General features: G+C 32.8%; 1 protein-coding gene across 1 annotated transcript in view; it reads right to left on the reverse strand.

Moving 5' to 3' along the window:
• The window catches only part of FOXP2 (forkhead box P2), a 240,636-nt gene that overhangs the window by 5,715 nt on the left and 214,921 nt on the right, over positions 1-20,000 (reverse strand). The window contains exons 14-15 of the mRNA XM_045564484.1: positions 19,077-19,146; positions 18,137-18,300 (exon numbers count right to left, since the gene is read on the reverse strand). Coding sequence (XP_045420440.1) covers positions 18,137-18,300; positions 19,077-19,146 — 234 coding nt within the window. The remainder of the gene's footprint in view (positions 1-18,136; positions 18,301-19,076; positions 19,147-20,000) is intronic.

A 20,000-nucleotide genomic window follows, 5' to 3' on the forward strand; every position in this document is an offset into this window, starting at 1 on the left:
TCTCAAAAACCTATGATCTGGCCTCAACCTACCTATGTACAACAGTATTTCTGAATAACTTCTATTCCAGACTCAAAACATCATCTTAGAAACATTGTGCTCAGTTCCTGCTCCAAGTCATTCTTCATGCTGGCTCAGTCTGTGCTTCCCCTATCAAATCTCCATGCGCACACAGAACCTGGAAGTCCCTTCTACTTTGTTCTACCTATTCACATCCTGTCTACCATACAAGGACTAACTCATACCATGTATACTCCCTAAAGGCTTTGTTTGACCTGTCCAACGTGCACTGATTTTCTACTTTAGCGCTCCGAAGCATTTTTGTTGATAATTCTGATGCTCAAAACTACAAAATCTTAGAATCCTAAAACTGTACCAAACAAAAAGATATTCTTATTTAATGTGCCCATTTTTCATATCAGAAAACAAGTGACTTTCCAAGTGTTTCAATAGAGGCACAACCAGGACTAACACACATGCTGGACTCAAGAATGTTTCTTGGAACCTTGTTATTTCTGCTGTCCCATGTTGTCTTAATCACATACAATGTCACTTAACTCTTTCTAGTGGTAGTTGTACCTTGTCTTGCCAACTGGACTGTGAACTTCACAGATTAGGAGACCTTACACATAGCAAGCACCCAGTAACCACATGTTGATTGAATAAATTATGTGCCATCGAGTTATTAAGAGTTTCATTTACACTAATTCTAAAAGGAAAAATTTCTCTTTGGAATTAAATATTCTTGGAATTCTTTTCATTCAGAAGTAGTGAAAAAGGTATCAGAGCTAGGAAAGACGTAAATAAAATTTTCCTTAATGCCTACAGTGTTAGGCTGTCAATTTACTACAATAAACCAAACAAAAGTCAATCATTACTAATGTTCATTTTTTAAAAGATCTAATTGCCACCAATACAGTATCAGAGAAAGAAATAAAAAGTAGTAAGAGAAGTTTGAGCATCCCAGAGAATAAAACTGCTTGAAAGTGATAGCACCTATTGGTGGAATCCTTTAAAAAAAAATTAAAATTTCTATTATAATTATCTCTATTTTTATTAGGTTTCTTATTTTTGGAACTCAAAGTGCTCCATGTTTTCACTTGTCATGCTGTATGCCAATTCAAAAGAAATGGAACACAATGAAACCACATGCCTTTTGTGGGTTGCAAGATGAATAGGGAATTAGTCTCTTCTTATGGCCATTAGCAATATTTTTCTCTTCTTGTCCCCATTACAGGATATGAGAGCCATTTAATTTATTTCTGAAAGAAAAAGTGGATATCTCTGTGGTGTTCATTTTTCCAAATTCTTCGAGGTGCCATGTGTTATACCATCATAGGAGAATTAGGTTTCCTTCCAGGAAAGATGCTTCCTTCCACCACGGAAACATCCCTGAGAATTCAAATAAAATAAAACAATCCCTTTAAAGAAACTCCCTCTTTCTTCCCTGCTCACCATTTCTTTATTATGGATCCTCTCCTCAGGTGGAATCACCTAAAGGTTTTTAATTATAAGGGTGTAATTTAGCACGATAAATTTTATGTACTTAGTATTTTGATTAACTTGTAAGTGTGGCATAAAGTAATACTGAATAGTTTAGGCACCTCATTTATAATCTTTAGTCATGCAGCAGTGGTTAAGTGGTTAAGAATATAGTGGGCTTTGAGGATAAAATGCTCGGGTTTGAAGTCTGCCTCTTTTACTTCCTAGCTATGTGACCTTGGGGAAGCTACTTAACCGCTCTCTACTCATAGTGCAGGGACAAAAAAAGTGCCTACTTTATACATTTGTTGAGGGTGAAATTATTTTGTATATATGGAAAATACCTGAAACAGTGCCTGGGTCATAAGTGACCAATAAACATTAGATACAGTCATGATACAATCATAACTTTATATATTTTTTTAAAGAAGATATGGTATAAACAATAATTTTTAAACATTGTATGAGCTTAATTATCTCTAAAAATGTTTCACTCCCACTCCCTAAAGTAGGATTTTATTACCGTATCAGAAAAGTCATAAAACTAAGACATATTTGCCTCACATATCAAATGACAGGCATTAGCGTTATTAACGATTACCTATATTTCCTTAAAAGTATATTTAAAATAATAAAAGGCACAAAATAACATAACGTATTGCTATAATTATTTCAAAAACTTACTTACCAACACATTTTGGATCACCAAAATACTAAGCCAAAAGTCCAGGTAATGTCTCAGATTTCATTTAGATCAACATTGGAAAGTGAATTTCAAAGCAGAAGGGCCACCCCTGAAATGCTTTGTACAAAGAGCGCCTACATTTATTCTCCTCAATCATCCATCACAGTCCTCATCATTAGCTTGTCATTAAAATCATTAACATACATGCATTGAATGGGCCAGGCCTACATCACATTTGCTATGTATGTTGGGGCTTATGAAATTCTGATAATATATATTCGGCTAGAGAAATCTTAAATGGATTTAAAATGACCAAACAATAAAAATTTTAAGAGATGCAGCACTATATATACATATGCCTGTTAGAAAATAATTTTTTCTGCCAGAAATTCCTTTAAACTGTGGATTGAGTAAAGTCCCCTGTATCTGTAACGATGCAGACAGCATCAATCTCACTTTGATGGGAAAATCCAATAACATATTACATTATCTCCTATTGCCAATCATTAACTTAACAAAAATTTATTGAGTATCTCCCCTACTGAAGGCACTGTGAGACTTTTAATGTGTATCAAAGAATGTGTACTCTAGCATGAGAGGAGTATATACTCAAAAACTACAAGATGGCCAGTTCTAAGTGTCATAAGTGGCAATTAAGTGATACAGAAAGAGTTAACAGCGGAGAATGATTATTTGCCACTAAGAAGATTTCTAATGCTCTAACAGCATTAAAATAACATGTGTATTCCTAATGGAATTCATTAAAGACAGTAAAGTAAGAGCAAGTTCAGATGGACATAAGAGAGAAATTTTTGACTATTCTGGTGATAAAACCCTTTCAGGATTCGAAAATCTAATTCTAGATGGTTCAGATATTCATCACATCATTTTTCCCCAACTGGTTTGAAATTTGTGCACTACTTTCTTCAGCTTCAGAATTTGAGGTTTTTTTTACAGATTAAACTTCAGTCCTTGCTAAAGCCCTTAATACTAAACAAAGTGGAAACTACTTTAAACAAATAGAATTAGTTGTTCCCAGGAATAACGCAGATGAAAACATTTGAAACATCAAGGACTTAGTTTTTTAAAAACTTAGGAATGAAAAGGAGGAAAAAATACTAATTCTGTCCATGAAACAGAAGACTTCTAATTCAATTATTTCTTTTGAGTCCACTACCTACTATTTACTGCAGAATAGCACTGCTTTATGTTTCTTGCTTAAGAAGGCATAGCCATCTCCTAACTTGATAAGATTAGCTCTGGGGAGAATTAGAAAGATATCTGGAACTTCTTTTATAATTAAAGGAACAGAACTATTTAATGATGGAGAGACAGAAAGTCTGTTATTATTCTGAAGGAGGTGCAAAGTCAATAACTAAAATCAAAGTACTTTTAGGAGGATAAAAGTTACTTCTTCTTAGAAGCGGGGGAAAAAAAATCCAGCCAATAGACACTGTGTATAAACCATTGGTCTAGGGGCTTATAGTGACAAGGGTTCCTTTTCTCATGGAGTTTTCAGTCTAATAGAGGAAGTAAGACATATACACAAATAACTTTGATACAAGGCAGAATGTGATCATTGCCATCGTAGATGAAGTGTTATGCAAGGGGAGACAAATTCTGACAATGCAATAGTGAGTGCTCTATGAAAGAGGGAGGTATCGCTTCAGGTAGGCTTTGACATATGGGAAAACTTTGATTATACAGAGAGGAGACAAAGGACATTCTGAGTGGAAATGGGGAAAATGGAGAATCTTAGATGTGTTATGGAAATGCTGAGAGTACATTGAGGCCATGAGGGAAGGAGGGGTGTTAATAAAAAACAATGTTAGAAAAGTAGAACAAGGTCAGATGATGAAGGGCCTTGATGCATTTCAGAAAGTTTAAATTTAATCTCTACCAGCTGAAGGGCTATTGATAGTTTTGGGGCAGAAGAATGAAAAGATAAAAAGGTTTTAGGAAAGTTAATTTGCAAAGTGTAGACTGAGTGTAGGACACTGGAGGTAGGGTTACCAGTCAGGAGCTCACTAAAACAATGTAATGAGGAAATGATTCTTAGAACTAAGGTAGAAGGATAGAAACAGTGGAGAGAAGTGAAGAATTCAGGGTATAGGTTATGGAGTAAAAGATTTTGTGTGTATTACTCTTAAATTTATATATGTGTGAAGTATTTCCCTTTTATACTCTACCAAGGAGATAGAAGATCCCTAATCTTTGTCAAAATACTGAAAATTAAAACATACCTGAACTTTTCATAACTCTCACGCAATTTTGATGAATTTTTATATTTGTTGTTTTAATTGCTCGAGGAGGAGGGGAAGTGGATCTCAGAAAGCTTGGATATTAGAAAGTGAAGATGAAAAGATGTTGAAAACGGATTTCACCACAGTTCTCTTTGTGATTAAAATGTTATTAGTAGTAATGGCCACAATAATATTGATACTTGGGATCTGGAAATTTCATTTATTTTTAATTTTTTGTCTGTTTTCTTATATCATTTTAAAGAAAAAATATATTTTAAAACAATAGAAGGGCATAAAGTGTCGCTACTTTCTCAAGTGAAAAAAAAATAATCTATTTCCAGAGAGGAGTAGCAATAAAGGAAAGAGGTAAGCCTTTTTAAAAGTAGGTAACATATACCCTTGAGGGTCTTGCGGAGCATCTCCAAATAACTGGTGAATTTTTAAAATGCCCCTAACATACCATCAGCTTGGAGATTAACAGACTGTAAGACATGGCTCCTGAACCCCTGTCCAATCGCATCCTGTAGGTATTCCTCTCTAGGTAGACTGCCCATTGCTGAGGCAAAAAAAAAAAAGTTATTATCTATTCTTTGAATGAGATCCATGCTTTAGTCATCTTTGCTCATATCCTCAGATCCGTCGCATCTATCCTGTCTTTTCTCATCTCTGCCTAACACTAGGTTAATACATTTAAGACTGCTATTTTTGTAGGCAAAAAACAGTCAAATGTCAATAATTTCATAAAGTTCAACCTAAAAATTGACTCCATGTTAAGCCTAACACAAAGCTACACCCTCCATGAAGTTTTTCTAATTGCCTTTGTGCATGTGTATGCTTACATCTTCGACTTCACAATTTGTTTACAACTCTCTTCATACTTTCACTTGGTCTGTATCACTATCTATGTATTTATCCCTCTGTTAGAGTTTTACCTCTGTAGATACAGATCATACCCCAGTTTCTAGCAGAGTGTGTTGCACGAAATAGGTGCTTAATAAATGCTTATTCAACTTAAATGAATGAAACACTCATCTCTGGACCATTCAACCTTTCAAACCTCTACTTGAAGGAACTGCAAAGTAGCAGTTGTTTTTATACTCTAGTTTAATTTCTCAGTTTTATAGCCACCCTCAATAATGATATACACCAAAAACACAGAGAACTAGCTACAATGATAGACTGATTTGTTGCCTAAAGAAATGTGCTGCTTCTTTTGTTGTGAAATTTATAAGTAGCTAAGGCACCAAAGAAAGGCAAAAAATGTTAATGTTTGCCTACACCCTAAAGCAAAGAGTCAAATTACAATGGGAAAGTTTATCGTTTTAGATGGCGGTCAGACAGTATATTCCCTGGAGGAATATAAATTGTATTCACTGTCTCCTTATTCAAGACTAAGCAAAAGGTCCTATAAACCAGTGGTCCCCAACATTTTTGGCACCAAGGAATGGTTTCATGGAAGACAATTTTTCCACGGACTAAGGAAGGGGAGAGATGGTTTCAGGATGATTCAGGTGTATTACATTTATTGTGCAGTCAGACCCTCTGCTAGTGATAATCTGTATTTGCACCACTGCCCAGCACAGCATCACCGCCTCGGCTCCACCTCAGATCATCAGACATTAGATTCTCATAAGGAGCACGCAACCTAGATCCCTTGCATTCCTACTGCGCAGCTTACAGTAGGGTTCCCAGTTTACAGTAGGGATCGCACTCCTGTGAGAATCTAATGCTGCTGCTGATCTGATACGAGGTGGAACGTATGCGGTGATGCTGGCCATGGGAAGTGGTGGTAAATACAGGTGAAGCTTTGCTGGCTCACCTGCCGCTCACCTCCTGCTGTGCAGCCTGGGGGTTCCCTAACAGGCCACCCACCAGTACTGGTCTGCCCCCAGGGGTTGGGGACCTCAGCTATAAACTGTTCCTGTTTTTCTTCAATAAAAAGGTACTATGAATAAACTTTTCTTAAACTGAAATGTTCAAAATCTATTTAACCCAATAGACATTCGATGGTAGAATTACAATAGTGTTTTCTCTTCTTTGCTTATTTAGATATTACTAAATGTGATGATTAAAATATTTACATATTGTCACCATTCATGATTCAGTGGCACAATGTAAATTTGATCAGGACTTTTTAGAAATACAACATTTACCAATGTCATGAATCTAACAATAAAAATTTTGTCTTAAATTTTTTTATTGGTGTCAACAAATGCTGTGAAGAAAATCTTATGATTTATGGCCCATGTCTACAATATAGGCAATTTCAGGCAACATAAGGTTGATTTTAGCAAACATTTACAAGTCAATACTAAATGATCACCTAGATTAAAATTATTTTTATGTGCTTTACTCATTATAGGCACTTCTTTTACAAGTTTTCTTTTTATAATCCTAGATATTTGAGAAAATTTTCAATACATTTAACATAGTATATCTAGTAAGAGTAATAAGCATATTTTTATAAAAAAAGATAAATCTTTTTAAAAGTCCCATAAAAATGATTTTTTAACCTTTTCCCTTGCTCTAGCACACCTGAAGGCTATAACATACTTCTATCAGTAATAGCGCATCATTACCATAAAAAAAAAAATGTTACTCTCCAGATAATACTTAAAAAGCTATCTTCAGAAACAGTGTTAGGGCTCTGATGCTTCAATTTTACTATGGAAACTGATTTTATTTGACCCAGTATGGTAATTTTTATCCAATAAAATGAACTTATACACACAGTACTTTAAGAAACACATTGAATGTACTGAAATATGTGTAGTCCTTAAACCATGCATCTATTTTCTACTCAATATCGACTTGGTGAAGCCTTTGATTTTAAAATGTCTTGATCCTTATTTCAACTCACTTGTAGTTTGGATATCTTTAACTTATGTGGAATACATTAATTAACTCTAATAGAAAATGTTTACAATCATACAAATTTTCTTTGTCTCTTATTTACTGTTAGGTCCTAATTGTTGATTAATAACATTTAAAAATATCAGAATAGACTATTGCTATAGTCATATGCTCTCCATTGATCTGCGTATGTTTTGACTATTTCACAAAATAGCATCAACAATTTTCTAGGTAAAAGAAAATGTCAGGACAAGATAAGGTTTTCTTTTAACCATCTACAATCTCTATTTAGTACTTGGCAAAAGGCTGTTGAATGAATAATGATCACTATTAGTATCTAACCATTTAAAATAATCAAAGCATATGATTAGCATTTTAACTATTAATTTCATATGTGTTTGAATCAATTTTCTTTCAATTAGTTCCACTTTGCAAATGGCAAAACCCTCATGCTTACTATATAAATATTGGTGTTTTGAAGATATAAAATGAATTCCAAAATATAAGCACAGGAATCTTTAGGATAGGTTTCATTTCATGAGGCTCAATTTTTGTTTTTGTTTGTTAAGTTGAATAGCTAACTTCTATTGACTGATGATAGCTTGGAAGATATAATCACATCAAACAGGAAATACCAAAAAATGTCATTTTTTCAAAGACTAAATTTCATAGGAAAAGTAGTAAAATAATTGATGCTCACTTAGCAAACCTATAAAAATGAAGATTATTCAATTTACTCATTTCCTTCTAGTATATGTAAAAGGAAATGATATAATTGTATTTGGGATTTGACAGTAGATTCACAAAAACTGCAAGTTTATCTATCTCCATTTGTATAAAATCAGATTGAAATGAGAAACAGTTCATGTTTCTTATATCTACGTAACTTTTAGAGAAACATTTTGTTTTCCCATTTATGAAGTATTTGTTTATTAAACATATCACAGAAATAAGCTAATATAAGTGGCATTAAAGATTTAAATAGAAAAGTTTACATTTAAAAGAAAACATTTTGTTAGTACTTTTTAACATGAGAGCTGGTCTCAGGATAATGTGAGTAATTAAATAAAGTTATGTATATAGTCATAAATAAATTATTTTATTCAACTTAAAATATTATTTTGAAATGATTTACCAAATTTTTCCCACAAAAATTTGGATTTTATATTCTAAATTTAAGCACACTTTAGAGAAATATCTAATTCTCTTAATTATATAAGTGAATAGAAGGATAGGTAATTAAAAACAACTAGGGATGAAAATTTTGCTCTTATTTTGTCAACTAAGAAATTATAAAAGAGGTTCACTTACATGGTTCAGCTTTATTCCAATTTCTTATCTTTCAAGATTTTCTCTTTTGTAGATTTAAAGAATATTTGACACACAAATTCTACTGTTGAATGAATTGATCTTCGTTTTCATTTGAATCAGTTTGCACATAGCTGCTGCCACTAGGACAGTACTCAGAACCATCACTTCGATTCTACAGAAATAAAAATCCTCCTTATCTCTTTACGAAAAGGAAAATATTCCTTCTTACATAAATGTGCAAACTATGAAAAGGGGATTCAAAAATTGGAGTGAACAAATGACTCCCCATTCCATATCTACCTTGTATAGTTGGCTTTATCCAGGATATAAGTAAAAAATACCCCACTAAATTTCCCATACCTTTTCTCCCTGGCTAAAGACAACAGCCAAATAAGTTTTAATTTTCATCTTAAAGCCATGATACAACTTTAATATTAATATATTTAACAAATCTTATTCTTCCTTATTCCATTTTCTAAAAAATATAGCCATTTAGCATTTGATTGCAAAGGAATATTATTTTTAGATAATTATAACAGAAATTTTCTTTCTAAGACATATTTCTATTCTTAATGATGCAGTTTATAATTCTATCTTATGTCTCAATAGATCCGACCCCAAGGGGGAGTTCCAAAGTTCCGTTTAAAGTCAATACCAGTTCTAAGAAATATAATCAAAAGGTGGATTAAGGTTAATGAAACACAATTTTATAAACTACATGTATATATATGTATATCATATCAAAATTTCTCTTAGATTTCCTGCTCTTACCTTCAACATTAATATTGCAATTTATTTAAATTTATGCAACATTGTTTAAAGAAACTGGATTTTACATGATTTAAAGGCTCACTCCCAAATGATTTCAGATAGTTTTGCTGTAGTGCTGATTAAAAAAAAAAAACCAAAAAAAAAATTCTTTAAGATTTACCACTCTATTTGAATTTACGAAAGTGATAGATGTGGCCAAAACAGTTGTAATAAAATGAAAATATGGATGTAATTACTCTGATCATCGATGAGTACAAATATATTGTACCCAATCTCAGAATCAAATTAATTGCCCATTGACATACAATTGGTACCATTCTATGTTGTGTCTCATAAATGAAAAATTTCAATACACATGCAGCTCTAGATCTAAGGACCTTTATATTTTGAATCTGTTGGCCAGAGAAATAAAGGGAAAGTCTAAATTACATCTTGACTCTCGGGCATTAAGTCAGCACTGCTGCTGTTCCAATTCCCCTTTGAACCATTAATCCCCAAGCTGTGGGTTTTGCTTTATTCTTTGGACAAAGTTTCAGTCAGAAATGGGATGGGTAACATGAGTAAATGGGGTCTATGTCCCAGTGTCTCTCTAATCACTGTTAGATAACTTGGGTTCCGGCTCCTTGAAGAGCTTGACCTCGAAGTGCTATTGTTGGGCCCTATGTCTGTGGCTAGGCCTCTTGAATGTGGCTCACCCATTTTTCTGCTCTGTTGTCTACTTTCCATTACCAAACGGCCCTGACGGAATGTTCCCCATCCACTGCTGGGTATTGGTGAAGCTGTCTCTTAGGATATCTTTACAGAAACTGTTTTCTACCTGGATTGCATATGTGCTGTGCTGAAATTATTCTTTTGTTCAATTTAAGCTATAGACCTTAAACACCAGTTTTCTTCTGAACTATGCTTAGTTCTGCTCTGTGAGTTCTAAAAATGAGAATGTAATAGGGAGTAAAATAGTATGTACCTTTTATTCTAAATGTAGTGCGTTATGTCCTTCTCTGACTTGCTAATTAACAAAAGGGACCTTAGATTTAATGCTGCAAATATATATTTAACAATAGTAAGATAACAGTGTGTGACCAATAACTATTTTTTCTCCTGCCTTTTAAGTACCTTGTTGATGTTACTCCATTTTGTCTTCAAAATAAAGATGTTGAGCAAACTAAAGAATGTTCATTTCTACCAGTTATACTATTTGGTCATCTATTGCTTATATAAATTACATAAATTATTTAATTCTATCCTAATGATAGAAACTGCTTTGGAATATAGTAACCCTGCGTTTTAAACTGTGTTTGTTGGTGTTGCAATATTCAGGTACAATGTGGTAATTACATGGTAAATTTTAAATTCTGCTAGTCAAAATGGACATAATTTTAACATATATTAAAACAACTTCTTACCATGTAAATTCCCGTCACATAAATTAATATTTTGAAATGATAGTTGACTTTATAAAATAAATATCTTCACTAATAAAATGCCTATAGTTACCAAATATACATCCACTTCCCAAGCCCTGTCAAAAGCTGATATTAAAATACCATAAGGGTATGTTAAAGCTTTATTTTTTTCCCTCGTACTAGAAGCAGAAAAAAACTAGACCGAAGCAATATTCATTCTTTAACAATTCAATGACTTTTCGACCCTTAGAGAAAAGAAATTTTTAAGGCTTAAATAGTATTAGTGCAAATGAAGATGTATCTTCTAATAAAGTTATGTTCTTTAGATATAAAACAGAAGCAGTAAGCTACAAAACTGTCAGCTAAAAGTTTTCTGACACGCTTTGCCTAAATTGTGGGAATTCACACCACGGATGTCAGATATCATCTGTACGGTTCTATAAAAATCCTTCAAAACCCTATAGGAACCCACAAATGTCCACAATTGGCACGGTGGGGATACAACACTTTTTAGCTGAAGGCACTGTATCTCTAGGAGGATCTTTTTATTAAGAGGAACTGGAATGAGTTGTAAGTGCCACATATGGGGCCTGGAATAATGTAAAAAAGAACAGCAGCTACTGATCCATACTTGTAGCACTTAAAAAAAAAAAAGATGAGATGATAAAGAGCTGGCATAATCATAAGTTCTGTACAATCACTTTGGAAAGAGATCTCAAAGCTAACTAGCAAAGTTAATGAAAAACTTTAGAGATTAAATAAAAATGGAATTAAATCAGAACAAAAATTAGAAGAGGCCCAGAAATGGTAGGGAAAAAAATTGAAGGTGACTGAAAAATTGTTATTTAGAAAATCTGTGAAAACGTACATGAGACCAAATAAAAATGCTTTTATGTTTAGAGTTTCATAATGCAACATAATGATCCAAAACATCAGCAAAAATAGTGCAGGCTTAACAGGAATGAAAACAATGAGAGAGAGCATTTCACTTGCTCAAGTTGTCAGTCACTTTCAACTGCTTTGCTGTGAAATACAGAGCCACTCCAATTTCAAATGCTTTTGTCCACAGAGAGATCTAAGGTCTGTAGGGATTTTATATAAAATATCACCAACCAAAAGGTATAGGACCTGCAAATTCTACACGTGCCTACAAATAGCAATTTAAATTTTAAGGCAGCCAAAGAGAATAGAAGGAAAAAAGGTAATATTATATATGTGAATATTTTCATTATGTTTTATGATGATCCACAGTTTAGACTTTCAATACTGTTTAAAAAGTAGGGGTCTGGAAGTCTGTTTTAGCTGTCTGTGGAGACAAATTATTATTGACAAGAGAGGCTGAAGTGTAATATTGGAATGATTTAACAACTGAGGTTCTCAAGAAGCAGAGGATATTGTAAAGATGACTGGGACATGTGATATATAAAAAGTTTTGGGGCATGTAGAATACGGGTTTGACATGTTAATTAAAAAAATATAATCTCTATTGAAATCCTGAAATAATACTACACTACTCCTTTTAAATGATATCTCAGTCTTTTAGTTCCTTACCCTAAGGTTTTGGCTACATAAGGGCACAACATATTTATTTTCAAGTCTTATATCCAATATGTTAACATTCTGTATAAAAGACTGTTACCTCTCAGACTTCAAATATTTGCCTTAATAAGAGGGAGAAAATAATAATCATCTGCAACTAGTATAGAATATTTAGCAAGTAGAACTTTGCAATGACATAGAGGCTAAGAGGATTCAGGAATGGCACATAAGAAATGATCTGAAAACTCAACAGTAGGAGACTCTAATAATCAGAGAGAAGAACGCCATGACAATGGGAGGCTTTGTGCGTAAAGCCCTCCATACAAAACCAGCACGGGAAGAACATTCATTTTGATCTCTAGAAACAAAATTTTAAAATATGAAAATTGGAATCTCATTTAACATTTTATAAGAGGAAGAAAAAGGCAAATCTGAGCAAACTTATTGTGAGTGAGGAGAAATAATTGCTTAATAGAGAAGAAACAACCGAGTTGAACTAAACATGGTGGGCACATCATTAAATTCCTCTTTTTGCCTTAGGTTGGGAAGGAGACAGGAAATGGATTGATTCTGTCAGTATGAGTTCACCTTCCAGGTCTAGTCCAAATGTTTTCTTCTCTTTTTTGTTCATTTAAGTCTAACACATGGGAGAAGAAAGTAAGTTTAAATTATTTCTGCTTAAGCACAACATCAATCCTAACTTTTTAAGTAGTTTTTTAGAGGTAAATGTCTATATAAAATAGGAAGCTAAAATAATTTTTATCTATATTCTATCGAACTCTGGAAAGCCAAATAATAAGGGAATATTGGCATTGAAGTGCAAAAGGGAAGAGTATTATAAATTATAATGATACTCAGCTCGGACATTTAAAGGAAGTATACTTTACATTTCATACCATGGATAGTTCTACAACTCTTTGAACAGCAATCAATAATAACAATTTTAAAAAATCAAATATTTACTTTGAATCAACAAGTGCTTGATTGAAAAGTGTCAAAGTTTCAAAAATTATTGTGTAGAATCTATAAAATTTCACCTGACTTTAAACCTTTCCTACTTTTTGCTGTAATACTCTTGAACATTCATCTGATTTATATTGCATGAATTTCAATCTTTATTTTTCATTTTGCTTTCAACAAGACAGATAAAATTTAACAAAGTCTGGGAGGATAATCACAAATGAGGTGAAGGGGGCTGCCACTTTCTACTCACATAAATTTGGATGGTTATAAAATACATATTAATTAAATAATTGAAATTAAAAATAAAATTTAAGAAGTGCACTCTACCAATATTTAGAAAAATATCTTAGCTCCCTCATAAAGATAAACATTATATTTAGTTATCTGTTCTTTCTAAAATCTCTTTTGTTCTCCCTTCTTCAGGATTCTAAGAGCATCGTGGATTTTACTCTTATAGGTATCACCTTATGAAGTCAAATCATTTCTAATTAACTGTCATGTCCATTTGATTCTTCATAATATTATACTTTTACTGAATGCTTACTTGATATAGTAGAATGTGTTAGGGCTTTCATATACTATCAAATACGGAAAACATAGTCTCTGTCCTTAAGGGACTTGCCATTAAGCTGGAGATATCTGCAAATTAAGCATTCGTGTATGTATGAACACATGTGCATGCACGTATGTACACACATTCACACATACACACAAAGTGTTAGTTCCAAATAATGGTATTAAGGAGCAAGTTCTTTTGAGGTATGGAGAAGAGTGCATGTCCTAACAGCAAAATTACTTGGGAAAGCCTCCAGGAAAAATAGGACTAGTCCTATAATATAGGAAAGGTGGAATTAAGTTAAGTGAAAGCAGAGGAGAAGCTGAAAAAGGAAAGAGCAGAAAGGCAAATAGTTTGAGGCAAAATAAATGCACTAGTTTGGCAAAAGCATTCATTCAGGGCACTATGAAAGTAAAAATTAGAGTGGAAGGGAAGGGTTAAAATATGGAATACGGAATATGAGTGATAATTTGGCATCACTTGTTCACAAACAATTTACAAGAAGCACTATACCATATCCATTCTATACTTTCTAATGCTCTAGAACATCTCTACCAACCTCAGGTACCCATATTCTACCATGTAGAATTTTACTATCATGGAGTTGAGTAAAAAGACTAAACAAAAACAAGTTTCAGTGTTTCTCCCTGAATCTAAGGATACTTAGGTTCTTAGATTCCTCAGGTAAAATTCTGAATTCCTCATTTTCCCTTTTGAACCTGTTTTTTTGTATCTTCTATTTCTCTCTGTTGACTTTTAAAGTGGCTATAATTTCTCCTAATTTTCTTCTTTGTCCTCAGGATTCAATCAGTTGTCTTGTTCTAGTTTTTCAGAGCACTTCTTGTGTGGATTTCTTGCTCTCTACTCCCAGTCCTGTACTTAAGTCAGACATTACAGACCAAGAATTAATCTCTGCTTCCAGTCTCTCCCGATTCCAGAATATCCTACCACATGAGTTTCATTAAGTCATAGTTCATTCAGTACACTTTCAGACTACTCTTCTGAAAGCAAAGCTCTGATGTGTCAAATTCAAGCTCATAACATTAACAAGCCCCATATTAACTGAAATAAACACCATAACTTGATATATATTTAAGTCACTCAACAGTCTGATCCTACTTCCTATATTCTAAATTCTATTTTCCTTTATATATTCTAAATTCCTGTCAAGCCTAGTACTCAATGTTTTCTAGGCACATATCACGAGTTCCTGAACAATTCTATTTGAATTGTTCGTTGCTTACAACTTCAGATAACATTTTCTTATCTCAAGAATCCTTTATCTCACTAACTCTGAGTAATATGCTCCCTATAATAAATACCTGTGTTATATTGTTTCACTTTTATAGATATGCTTACTTCATGAATTGTAAGAGGAGATAAGAGAAAAAGAAAAAAGACTGTCAAGGAAAATAACTGCAAACTTATAGAGTGCCTTAAAAAGAGTATTAAGATGCAAAATACAGAAAAAAAGATTTTATATTGTTTATAGTCTCATTTATACTGACAATGAGGTATTACAAGAGGTAGTAGAAATCAGTACCTACATAGGCAACACTATGAGACACAAGGAGCAATTATTATGTTCCAGGCACTCATTTTATTTGCAAGAATCTTATGAGGTAGGTATTGTTATTACTTACCTCATTTTCAGCTGACAAAACTGAAGAAGGAAATGTTAACTGCCCAATCCCACTTAGCTACTAAGTGGGGAATCTGGAATTGGAACCCTGACAATCTGGCACCAGAGTCCACGTACTGATACCACTAGGCCCTCCTGTCTCCTGTTTACAATTGCATCAGCATAAAAACCCCTCTCCAAAGCAACACGTACCATGATTTCATTTCAGGATGCATAAGTGTGCTACTTAAATGTCTTACAAAAATCCTTTCACTTTTGTTTACTTTCCAAAGTACTTTGAAATGCATTCAATTATATGCAAGCAAATTTTGATTGAGAGAATTAGATTAATATTCCTTTTGCCTCATAAAATATACAAAATTGCTTAAGATTATTTAAGTACAAGCATCTTAAGACTCTATAAAGGTGAGGATACAGAATCCTGAAGTGACATTCCATCAATATTTGACATCTAATAAACAAAAATTAATGATAGCAGCAGAAACAGATACAAGAATGAATATCGACTCAATATTTAGCAAGATAATTAAACATTTGATTACAATTTATGTCTTTAGAAAAAGATAAAATTTGGGCTCCTTCTAGTTTTTATTTTTTCTGAAATCTGTTTCCAACAAGCCAAGGGAAGCTTTCCTTTTATCTATTGAAAATAAATGTAGGCATTGGTCACATGCTAATTTATATAAGCATAAAATGTGTACTATATTAGCTATGAACATTTTAATTTTATAAACTCATAGCAGCAGTACATCAGACATTAAATATATAATTTTTAGATATTGTTTTACACATAGTATTATTTCTGAGATATTTCATAAACTTTAATTAAATTAATAATAAAATGAAAAATCTGAAATAGCAATTGCCATTTGAAAAATACTACTAACTTAACAATGTCATAATTTAGCCTAATTATTATTTCACATTCTAAAATATATTGTTTAATAAACTATTTTATTAAATCATTAATTTTTTATTTTAATATTCTTAGCACTGGACAATTACATTTAAAAAATACTTCTTTACATATCCTCTATACATGGCTTTTAACAACCACTATATACTGCATATGAGCCCAGGGAGTTGCACCAACAGCTTAAACACTTTTAATATGAACATCTTTTATTTCTCGGAAATAGGTCTTTTTTTAAAAAAGGGAAAACAGGATCTAACTCTTGTTTGCTCTTTAAAGTTTTATTGTTTTAGCATTTTATACAGGGAGTGAGCATTAGCATACTCAGGAGAACTGCTGAAAGTAAAAGGCCTCAAGCTACCCACTGCATGGCTGATAGGATAAAGCGGGGATATAAAAACTTTTGTCTGATTGCTCACTTTCCTTGTTTTAGAGTACTGCTACTCTCAAGAGCATATATTCATGTTCTTTCTACTTCGAGTTTTATTACTTCTTTTGTATTATTTAATACAACTAAAGACACTTCCAAAAGACAAATTTTTCCATTTTGAAGAAGTAATGGTTTGGAACCTGATAAAACACATTAATGTTCACAGTGTGTTTTCTGTAAAGGTGATAGAGTAAAAGTGCTATAAAGCAATTAGGCATATGATCTTAAAGACATTAATATGTCAAATAGAATAAAATCTTTAAAAAGTCAACAAAAATAATATCTTGTGAAAGGTCAAATGAAAATGGGCACTTAGGCCATATTTCTCTTTCAGATCTTTGACCAGATATTTAATGGGAAAATAGAGAAAGAAAGTATAAAAATGAAGGAAAGGACTAATCTTATCTCAATAACTTGAAATTAGAAGTATATGATGCTTAACTCTAGGAGGTATGGATGTAAGTTACAACTCCTCCTAACAGCTGAATGGTGTATACGCTTCATTACTCAGATTCTAATTTTTTCCCTCTGAATTCTAAGTTCTACTAGGGTCAATACTTTTTAGTAAACAAGAAACTGATATGCTTGACACTACTGAATAAGGCCAGGCATTTTTTAAAGTGTCATACACATTTCTGAAATCCACAATACATCAATTTTTAATACTTCTACTCTCTCAGCTCCATTAAAAAGATGGTAGGGGAAAGATTTTAGAGTAATTAATGATATAGTTAGCTGCTAAATATTAATAGGAATCGTAGTCTTGCATAAAATATAACATATAAACCTTGCCAATACAGACGCACCAGTAATTAAAGTTGAATATGTAATTACACTGATTTATAAGACAGGCAAAAAGTTACACTTTACTAGCTTCTATGTAAACTGTGGGTAACAGTTAAACTTTGCATTTTACGGTTTATAAAAATGGGCAATATCTTGACTATAGTTCATAAATGGTTTAGAGACCTGTAATAGTAGTAAAAATTACAACAACTTATCCCATCATGAATATTCCTATTGCACCATACAAACCAAACTGTGATAATGACCCATAAGATGCAGATTCATCTTAGCTGCTGCTTTATGCCCTAGAGAATGTTAGTAGTACTAAGAATTTGTAGAGGACTGCTAGGACAATAATTATACGGTATTTGAGAGAATCTAAAAGATGTATTAAAACTAATTTTGATGTACTTTTACATATATGAACATGGTACAGTTTAACTCCATTTAGACTTGTATTTTTAACTTATATAACATTAAAAACTTCAGAAGAATACTAAATTTTAGAAGCATGTGAACGTAGGTTCCTCCCTTTAGGGAGTCTGTTAACCACACTTACATGTGCGGCTGAGGCGAGCAGCCTGGACTGCTGTTCCCATTGCTGTCGATGTGATCCAAAGAACCATTGAGGTCTTCGTGGACGGCCTGCAGTAGGCCACTGGATGCATTATTGATCAGTCCAGGGTTGCTTAGCAAAGGTAAACTGCTCTCTGCCAAGGCAGCCTGGTGAAATGAAGAGGGTGTAAAATGACTTTTAAAATGCCCTTTAAAATAATTTTTAAAACATTTATCTTCCCTTAGCAAAATCATTATATAGATATTAGAGAAGCATTTAAATAAAATGTATGGGGATACACAAAAATTCCTAATTGGCCACTGTGGTAGAGATGCAAGGAAATTAAGTATGATGTGAAAATATCAACAATAGCTCTCACAGCAAACTTTCTCACTCATATTTCAACCTTTTACATAATTAAATGCTTAATTCTCTCATGTAGTAAAATACTGTAGTTTAATATAAGCAGTTGCTCTACTTTTTAAAAATGACCAGAACTTAACTCAAAATAAAGAAGTCCTGACATTTGCCTCCTCTGCATAAAAATTATATATTATAATTAAACTTTAAAGTTTTTGCCACAAGCACCATGTTCCCCAACACTATGATGTGAAATCATTTATGACAGCCTGGATAAATATTAATGCATAGCCACATGCATTTGCAAAAGCTTCTATCAATCTAGCATTTGCAGGAAAAACGAGTGTTCCAGATTTTGCCACAGGGTGTCCTTCTTGCTTCTTCACATCAAAAGTAGCTTGAATTAGAACCAGTGCTTTCTACAGTACTAGGTACTACAACTTACTTGGTTGATAAACCAACTATTAAGAACAATCACAATCCTACCTAAATAGAAAGCCATGCAAAAAAGAAAAAAAAGAAAAAAAAAAACCCAAAACATTCAAATGTAACAATAATGGAAAAGTGCACTTAATGATATTACCTGCAAACTGGCATTCAGAGCTGCTCCATAGCCTAAACTGGTGGGTATATTTTTTACTAAGGTTGGGCTTCTGGAAGAAAAAAAACATATAAAAATGATCAAATAAGTCACAATATAAAATATGTAGGTATCAATAATCTCAGCTAAAAACATGTTCTTGCTTGTTGTCTGACACTACTAATCCACAGTGGATGTATCTAAGGCCACAGAAATGAGGTAAGAGAGTTCAAATATATCATTGTCCACATATTACATATCAACTTTGGCCTGGAATATAAGGAATGAAACTTTAGACTATGGTGTGCAGGCAAAGTGAGCCATGACCTTGAGGATCTCTAAACCTGTTTCTAGCTATGTGAAGGTTTCATTTCCAAGAAGAACAACATTCATATAAAATTTTAAAAATGTAAATATACAACACAATTACCAATTTGATGCAATCAGGAAATAATTAATGGTTAATTTCTAGAACACCATGAATTAACATAACAAATTACCATAGTTAATTAAATGACAACATAATGGATTTACTATTTCTTGAATGCAGAAATTAGCACATACTTGACTACAGAAATCAAAACTCAAGGGCCAATAGTAGATAAATACATTAAAGTCATCTCTTCATATAAGGCAGCAGTGGTTTAGGAGAGCAGTAAATGCTACATGGAGTTAATGAGGCACAAAATGTGCTCTATTATATTTCTGACTTAAGTTTGGCAGCCTTGTTCTCCAGAAAAAAATAAAAATTCAAACTTCCCAGCCAGTAATTTTGTTAACTAACATATCTTGATTATCTCAACTGTACTGTATAGAAAACAGTCATGGTTGGGGTAAAAGTAAGGCAGGTCCAAATAACAAAGTTTGTTTTGAAAATAAAGAGTATTTGGGAAAGAAAAATAATTATTTTTTTTATAAAGTCTTCTC

The sequence above is a fragment of the Lemur catta genome, chromosome 11, assembly GCF_020740605.2.
Source record: "Lemur catta isolate mLemCat1 chromosome 11, mLemCat1.pri, whole genome shotgun sequence".
Lineage (NCBI taxonomy): Eukaryota > Metazoa > Chordata > Mammalia > Primates > Lemuridae > Lemur > Lemur catta.